This window comes from Falco punctatus (genome assembly GCF_963210335.1).
Source record: "Falco punctatus genome assembly, chromosome: 1".
Lineage (NCBI taxonomy): Eukaryota > Metazoa > Chordata > Aves > Falconiformes > Falconidae > Falco > Falco punctatus.
Genome location: NC_137580.1, coordinates 49660926 through 49670458, shown reverse-complemented (window position 1 = coordinate 49670458; position 9533 = coordinate 49660926). Strand labels below are relative to the sequence as shown.

Sequence of the window (9533 nt, the reverse complement as noted above, 5' to 3'; positions counted from 1 at the left end):
TATGAAGACAGATATTGAACCTGATCTGCACCAGTATATGGATTTCTTTGATCAACATGCAATTTTGTTACTCACTGATAAAATGCCTGTAATCAACCTGATGTCCCAGGAAGGTGTAGATGAGAAAAGTGGTCTTCACCAACATCAAATTTACTCATCATCACTCTCCAGCCAGTTGTTCTCCTGGATTTATATTTTCGTAGCACCAACGGACCTTGCTGATCACGTTCTGCACTGGCCCATTTCAGTGCCTGCCAGCTTTGACATGTAGGCAAAATGTAACACATTATCCTGAGGTTGAAGAGCATTACAGATGAGGTCTCAGGTGGTCAGGGGCTCCCAATTAAGACTGGCTAATGGTTCTGTACACTGGACATCACCAGTGAAGCAGCTTGTGCTTGGTCAGATGTGACAGTTGCTTGATGGATTGTTTAAATCATGACCAACTTCACAGTAACTTGACATTCAGAGGTACACTTAATGCTCTCCTCAGCGAGCAAATCCAGTGCAAGTTACATCTTATTTACAGTAATATCATGGGAAGACCCTATCCAGAGCAGCACTACAATCTAAAAATTATACACACATTAGAAAACTCATTCGGTTATGTCTTTGTTTTAATGAATTTTTTAAACATTTGTATCATCAGACAAAACATTAAGGTCATGAGAAAATACTTGTTTCCAACAGCATGGACTTTGAAAGTTAGTTGGAAGAAGGCATGTTCAATGCTCTGATTTTTCCAATGCTGGGTCAGCTGAAATAGTGTGTTGTAGTGCGTATATTAACCAGTTACTTTAAGGAAATGCAAAGAGACATAGTGAAGTAGGAAGTGAGTAACAAACATTCAAGGCAGTAAAAATGCAGAATACTGACACATGGCTGAAAAATGTACTTTTTGTAATGCTCTTTTAGTATCACACAAAACTAGCAACTCACTTTAAAACATTCTTTGTCAGCAACCATACTTTCGACCATATGAAATTATTAAATTTAATACAGTCTTTCAGCTGGAAGAGAAATCAAGGTCTAACGCTCATATCAAATGCTCAGATTTTGTTAGCTTTGTTTGTTATTTAAGATAGTTTCAAGGTACTGCACCAGTATCACATAGGTTTGTTTTTTTTAAATTGACTTGTACAGAAACATGCAAATAGTAATGCATGAGGGGTTTATATATCTAATTATAATTTGACTTCTTATGGATAGAGCACACCAAGCTTTGTTAGTTACATTTTATGCTGAACTGTTCCATTTCCACACCTGCCGATTGCCATCACAGTTGCCATGGCTTACTGTGTAAAGCCAGAAAGTGGAGAAAGTAAGAATGTCTTTACTTAGGACATGTATTAATGAAAATAATTATTTTATAGATAGATATATCTATCTACATATAATTAAGATTACATGGTATTTTTATCAGCATGAAATGTAAAAAAAAAAGTTTTCCAAACACCCCAAACCAGTAGGAAAACACAGTCAACTGGCACAATACACTCTTAAACCAGTTTTGTATAAGGCTTCAGTTTTCCTGATGAATGGGACTAAATTCTTAAGTAGTTCTGTATACATTTTAGTCATTATAACTGTTTTATGTCACAATATATACTTAATAAAATAAAAACTCTTGTGTTGTAATTAAAGATAGCTAGTTACCTTCTAGACAAATATGACCTTTTAGAGTAGGCTGTGTCTAAATATAAGAAGTAGAATTAAGGTGCTTCCATATTTTTGCTTTCATTCTTAAAAAGTACCACACATAAACAATTGCAATAATTGCTTGCAGACATGCTTTTCTTTGGCTTTTACCATGTTTTTAATAGCATGTGATCCCCTGTTGGAGAATTTTATATTACTTACTTGATTTTGTAAAAATTGTGTTGTAAAACTTAATGGAACAAAATGTTGGATGTCTTTCCTTTGTCACAGCTACACTTTTTTCTCTTCCTTTCAGAATTTCCATTTGCATCAAGCAATAACTGCAAGCAACAATAATTTTCAAGCTAGATTTTTTGCACGTTGTAAACTGGGTAGGACCAGGAGTTACTGACAAAACCAGCTGGTCATGCAAGATTAGCAAATTCTCTGTATTCCAACGCATTGCCATCTAATCTGTCCTGTTTCCCCTGACACATACTAACACAATGAAGCTGGACAATGGTTCAACAGCAAGTGCATGTGATAGTTCTGGCAAGACTATTTTTGTTTTGATTAAGCACATATTTTATCCGGGAGGGGCTAGAAAAGCAGGGCCTTTTTCTTCAAGTCATTCCGCTTCCAAAGTGCCAGACGATCAAATTCCTCAATGCTCATTTTGAAGACTTCCTGGAACTCTTCAGGGGACAAATGCCTCTTGAAAATGAAAACACAAAAGGTATCATTAAGCTCGTCTGTGCACAGGAATATTTCTGCCCTTCCTAAGTTTTAAAACACATTGCAAAAATAATGCATTAGAATTTCCATTTAAATTCCCAAATTAGTTCTGGAAAAAAACCTGCATCAAATCCAAGTAAGTTCAGACTAGTTGGGAAATGAAAAAAAAATCTTTTCAATATAGCTCTAACTGCACAGAAGCTATGGACTTTGGGAAAAAGAGTGTTTACACACAGTACTTGATGACAGAGCGCACTGAGACAAATGTAAGCTATTCCAGGACTTTAAACAGATGGTGTAATTTCAGATTGGATTTGTTTTGCCTTGATCTTTAATGAGAGCGGTGGACACCACACTGGTCCACTAACACCAGCCTTGTAACAAAGGAGAGAGCACACCTAAATTCTTAAATCCAAAATGTGCTTATCCACAGGGATGGACTCATATCAGAAGTCCAAGTTGGATAAAGTGTTTTTTTGTTTGTTTGTTTTTTTTTTTTTAAATGCCAAGAACTATGCTTCTGTTTGATGTTTTCATGATTCAGTATTTTTTTAAAAGGAGAGAGAGAAAGGGAAGAATACAAACATGAAGAACTGGAAGGAGGTAAGATAACAATTGCCTAACAATTATTGGTATACACACAGAAAAGGCAGGAAAGAGAAATGTGTGAATTAGAAATGAGTATCATATAAAATTATTCTAGTAACTGTGGACTAACTCTTGCTCATGCATTTCAGTAGTATCAGTTATGGTTCTGTTTCTGATGTGTTAAGCACACACTCTCTGAAGGGGATAGATTCAATGAGAATTATAAAATACAATTTTTAAACATGGACTCTCCTCTTCCACAAAGATTTCCTTGAAACCTGGGACCAGCCCTGCGATCTAACCCTCTCCTCCCCAGCCAAGCTTTTGATTGGAAGCTCCCCAGATGCATCTGTCCTTCTGGGCACAGCTGGGCAGCCCCAGCCTGAGTACCTTGGCACCTACTTAAGTACCACTTACATCCAAAAATTAGGTCCCTCAAAGCTGCTAAGTGCAAGAAATACTTGGACACGCCTCACACAGCAGAATCAGGCTCATCACACATTAAACAAGTGCATAATTTCAAAGGAAGGATATTGTCCCTTTTCATCTCACTGCCTCCTTGTTCCAGAATTTCCCAGGAGGTAAGAAACCTGGGTTCAACATCCTCATCACTTGGAAAAGGCTCAAACCCACCATCTAGTCCACATTACCCACTCTAAAGATGCACATCGGCAACCAGACAGGAAGGTAATTTTAAAAGAGATACAGTCCTCACAAATGTGAATTATGCTACCAGAAAATGTCAAGTGCAAGATGCTGAAGGTAGGGGGAAACACAGTGCTCCCCAGGGGAAGGGGAGTCACTGGCTCCTTTAGACTATGCTTTTACCAGTATTTAAAATAGGCCAAGGCTGTCTTGCATTTGAATCAGGTTCCAGCACTGTCTGGATGACAGCTTGCCACTAGGAGCCAAAATCGTGGCAGGAGCATGCTAAGCAGCCCTGGTAATCCCACAGCGGTTTACCCAACCAGGACAGACACAGCCCCATTGGCCCTACCTTACAAAGCTATTTTTTTGATAAATTTGAAAGCAAAAGTTTACTTTCCCTTTATTAACAATCAGTTGATCTTTGTAATGTAAATTACTCAAGGAAAACTGATGAAAGTGTTTGTAAGAAATCACTACATTTAAATACCTTGAATAGTCATCATGGGCCCTTGTGGTTTCTTAAAAAAAGACAGCTTTAGGTTTTTTCCCTTGAGATTCCACATATTGAGAACAACAGTGACTAAGAGCTTGGAACTGAGCCTTCATTTTTCATTTGACCACTGATAGCAACCCACCATAAGCACAATGCATAGCACGGAACAAACACGCCATGCATATTTGGCAAAGGAGATCTTGTTTTGCATGGGAATGAGCAACATCTGACCACGTATTTTAGCAACAACCTCTCACTGACAGAATTTAATTCTCCTGGGTTTGGAAAGAAAAAGTAACTTCTCTCTGTATTGATTTTGAAAAATATTTTCCTGGTAATCTAGTGGATAAATGTGAGCAAGCTTAACTTCAGTCATTTCTCACAGCAAGGAACAAGTCTGTAAACTGTGGGATTAAAAAAGAAGTCTGGATGAGCAAAGCGTATCATATTTTGGTTTATCTTACTTTCTAGACTGTGGATAAGACTTCAGATGTCACCTTGCTCGGGAGAAGGCAGTGACAAACTGTAGTTCATACTCAAAGAGAAAATCAGAAAGCCTATAGCCCACAAGTAAATCCACTTTGCCAATCACCCGAAGCCACAGGAAATGTGAAACTTTAAAAGGAATGTTTTCACATTATTTTTTTCCTTGAGGTAAATTACCCCATGTCTTCCTAGAAACTGTTGTGGTCTCATCAGATCTGTTTCAATACTGAAGATCAACAGGGGGAGAGTCAGGAAGCCCCACATCATCCATCGGGCCTCTTCTCCGGGGTGCCAACACTTGCAGCACCTTTGCCCCACAGTGAAGCTTGTCACCAACCTCCGTTGTGACAACAAGCTCTGCAATTCCCCCTTTCCTTGCCAAGGCCGTACATTGTCATTTATCATTTTGCTTTGCCCTCAAGGCTTAGTGAGCTTTCAGTCTGCATGCATCTATCCAAGCCAGTATGAATCAGATGTGCAGCCTGCTCCTCTGATAGTATCCAGATATCACCTTCATTCCTTGCATGCACTTGTTTTCTAATTATACTTAAGTTCTGGTTTACATAAGCACAATTATTATTTTTTTTCCTCACAGAAGCTCTCGGTTGGTGCCACCTTGTCCAAAAGCAGTTGAGAATTTCCAGCCTAGGGATGCAGTAGCAGAGACTGAGATGGGGAAAGCACCAGCTCACTTATTTCCACCTCCCATTCCACTAGACAGTTTCTTTGCTTTTAACTTTCCTCCGCATACTGTCCCTCATCTCAAGGACTAACAACCATACCACAATATTAGCAAAGTTTCTTACTCCCTCAATGAATTATCCACATGCAAAATTAATTCTAGTAGAAGGGAACACCTCCCCTCTGGTCCGAACCCTCTCTGAGGACACCAGCCTGTGCCCAGTGTAGCGTCACTCCCACCATTCTCCCTGCACCACAGAAGCTTTCGCTATCCCCTTCTTAAGCATCATGGGCTCTAGCTTCGGGACTGACCCTAGAAGCAGCAATGATTACAGTTCTGTCTGCAGATTTTGGAATAAGCCTTGATCCCAGAAAGATGTCATCAAACTGGCAGGGCTTCAGATGAAAGTAACAAAAGTAATCAGGGGTTGCAGAGTTTGATTTATGAGGAAAGACTAAAAGGCCTAAGTATGTACAAGCGTAGCCAGATGATGACTAAGGGAAAATATGGTAAATGTCTACAAGTATTTGAAGGGTCTAAACACCATGGGAATAGGCCAGTGTGAGAAGTTTATGTTCATACTTTTCTTTGTATGTGTGTTGTTAAATTTTGCCTGCACTATTGTTGGGACTTCACTAAACCTTATAGCTTTAAGACCTAGAGCTCTTCCCAAATAAAGGCAGAGAAAACACACAAGAATCTTAGATTGATTTATCTTTCTTCTCAGCTATTGGAATATTAATTTGTTTTAACTGAAGCGTTATTTTGTCTCATTAATCAAACAAAAGAAGGGAAATTGAAAATGATGCATAGGGAATAGAGAGGATATTCATCTTGAGGTGTGAGAGATGTGTGTGTAAAGCTATGCCTTAAAAGGCCATGAACATGATTACTTTTTTTTTTTTTTTTTTTTTTAGGATTGGATCAACTTAAAACATCCAGCTATGTTAACAGTGCATCATTGGGCCATTAAATGAATGGCCAGAGTTAGTAAAAGTAATATTCATTCCTTTTTTTTTTTTACTAGTGTTGGCCTTGTTTACATAGGAAGTCTGGGTGTTTTACAGTGTGCTAGTAACCAATTCTTAATTCCCTTTGTGACAATTTGGTCATATTCAGGCAGCTTAATTCAACCTGCTTCTCTGCTCTGCATCAACTGCAAAGCTGGGCACATTGCTGATGCTGAGATGAGTGCAGAGGACCAGCTTAAGGTCCCCTTCTGCCCACGCTCTGAACTGACTGCATTTAAGTGAGCTCAGTTCAGAAGCTACATAGTGATGTCAACATCATGCTACCTGAAAACCTTGCTAAAAATAAGGTAAAGAGTTTAAAGATCGTTCTTAAACTTCTTAAAAAGTCTGCCATACTGGAGCTTGCAGCATCAGAACATCAGCATTTTGGATATATTCAAGTATGCAATTGCCACGCTAGGAAGGACATCGTATTATTTTGATAAAATTGTATTAATCTGAGGCTTGTAAAGTCAATAGTGCTCAATCTTTTGTTCTGAATAGCGTTTTGTGTCAGCTTGCATGGGAAATTAGAAAAAGAAAGTGAGGCTCAAGTTTAGTAAAGTGCTGAGGATTCACCAGATGCATCCACGAGTCACAGCAGTGGATTTGTATGAAGAGGAGAGTCATGTCTGCAGAACCACAATCTCTCACCTGCACTAACAGCATTTTGGATTAGAGATACAGGATCACAACCTTGGGATCACACTTTGGGAAGCCTGAAGGTGGCCTGCAACTTGGAAGCTGAATGCTGCTGCTCTAATTCCTCACCCGCATGTTACCTATAGGGCACAGCACTGTGCGAGAAGGGTACCACACCTTGCTGCCATTATGTAGCTAGCTCTCCTAAAACACGCAAATGCACAACCAAAGGATTAAACCACAAATGTTTCTTATGAAGATACACAGAACTAAGCAAGGGCTGAGCTAAACCCCTCTACTGCAATGCAACCGCTATAATGGAAAATTCTCATGCTCTGCAAAACACCGTCATTAAAATGCACGGTACAGATACGTGCTCATTTTTGAGTCTCTGAGAACAAAAGTAATTAATTGCACATTCAGATACTTGGTCCACAGTGTTATCTCAGAAAGAAGTGATGTTTTTTGCTGTAAATTAATGAGGCTCGTCTCTTTTTTTTTTTTTTGTGGCCTGCTAAAAAGTCACTAATCATTTCAAATAGAGTTACAATGTTTATTTAATTCAATGAGATTTCTTTTCCCGGAAAATAATAGTGCTTTTACTGAAATTCAGACGTTCAAAACTAATACCTAGGAACACGGCATTAGTGTGAATAAGTCACAGGAAGGGAAAACTGCAATTAACCGACAGCCGTACTACAGTAAGCTGTGCCCAGGTCACGCTGCACAAGCACGGTTACTCTGTGTCAGTAATTGGATGGGAGTCCTCACATGAAAACCCACGGATGCAGGAAATTCAGAGGACACCATACTTTTTCATGAGTCGATACTGAACCCATGAAGCAACACAGCAGATGGCAGGAGCTGATGAGTTGAAGACTAGAAAAATCAAAGTCCTAACGCCTAGAGGTCATTTAAAACTTCAGGTTTATTTCTCTTTTGCTTTTTGTTACATTATGTTCATATGAAATGATGGCTGAGCATTACATCACCTTTGCTTGAATCCATAGTGAATCCTTCAGCTAGTCTTTCTCTGAAGCACTACTGTGCACTCAGTTTTAGAGTGCATTTCAAATAGTCATCCACTTAAATTCATTTTTGTTCGGAGTCCTTGTAACACTTACAACGTCTGACCCACAAAATCCAGAAGTAAAAGCTATAGGATCTTTTCCAGAATCTTCAAAATGCAAAATATTCAAAGTAAAGTGGGATTTACTGGGAAGCGTTTATTCACAGGTAGGCAAGCATTGATATAAATAATAGAATCTCAGATCTTTAGGGTAGCACAGAGGCTTTACTGGTGGGACACAGTCTCTTCCTGTATTAAGACTTAGGATGTTAGACCTACCTCAACATTTGGAACAGTAATAGCGTCCTCCCCCCCCAGTTTTATTTCTTTCCACTCCCCCTCCATTCCCTTTTCCTGTGCCTCCCAAAGTTAGCCCAAATATTACTTCTGGATGCCCAATCATAATTTTCTGGAAAGTTTTCTCTCTTATCTATTGAAATTCAAATCCTCATTTTGCTTTCACAAGGTTTGCACTCTTCACCCTTCTTTCTGGTGCACTGCTGGGGCTCAGCAGGCATTTCAGAGGTTTCTTCTAAGCCTACTGCATGGCTCATTACCAAGCTGTAATTAGCCATGTGCCACATTCCCAATGGAGTATTGAATGTTACGCTCATCTACGGAATAATTAAGCTTCATGCTCAATAAATATTTCAAATTATTTAGTAATTATGTGATAGGGGAGGGAAAGTTAAGAAATAGCATGAGTTGCCACCTAATGAACTTCAAAAGATGGCTAGAGCAGCTCAGTTGATTAGGGGATGAGGCAGCAGGCGCTATGATTGCAGTGACACTAGATGAAAGCACTTAGAAGAGGGAACCGCTGAAGCACTTGTGCAACCGAGCCTTGGCAGGAGGTGTGCTGCTTCCACATAGCCACGTGGGACCCAAAAACGCTCCCAGGAAAAGTAGTGTAATAGAAGCAGCAAGGAAAGGAGTCTGAAACCCTTCCCCATGCTGGCGTCACCCCAAGTATCTATACAAGGCTGCTGGATCTGTGGATATACCTCGTTTAGTATTTCAGGGTACCGTGAAACTTCACAGAGAAGCTGCATTCTGGTCAGCACTACTACTGTGGGGTACCTGCAATCTCACTTCTTGTGGAACACCACAAGGCGCACACAAAATATTCTGCAGTAGCACTGTACGTTCTGTATTTTCCACCAGCTGAGTCACCCATAAATATGCAAGAAGCCGAAGAGATAAAAGTATTTCTTTTAGGGATAGCAATATAATACCTACACAGTGGTACACATGGAACATCTCTGAGGATAACCTGGGTCATCATTCTCTCATCCAAACAAAACAGCTTTTTCATACTGACATTGACGTAAGTATTTGCCTTCAGCAGACTGATGATAAAAACCACTATGTAATTAAGAAAATAATTAATAAATAAAACTAAAACTACAAATCCATAATGAATATGAAAATATATAGAAGATTTTGAGTTTCACAAATTGCATTCGATTTAGGTACAAACTATTCTTAGAGCAGATTTTCCAGTTTCCCTTAGTTTGGGCTTTAGTGCACCTGTAATATGAA

General features: G+C 39.2%; 1 protein-coding gene across 9 annotated transcripts in view; it reads right to left on the bottom strand.

The window, feature by feature from the left end:
* Positions 1–599: 599 nt before the first annotated feature.
* ABLIM2 (actin binding LIM protein family member 2) overlaps positions 600–9533 on the bottom strand; it is a 145803-nt gene continuing 136869 nt past the window's right edge. For all 9 annotated transcript variants that reach the window (XM_080373468.1, XM_080373464.1, XM_080373466.1 and 6 more), the window contains one exon: positions 600–2352. In XM_080373468.1, the coding sequence (XP_080229594.1) occupies positions 2239–2352 (114 nt within the window). In that variant the 3' untranslated portion in view covers positions 600–2238. The remainder of the gene's footprint in view (positions 2353–9533) is intronic.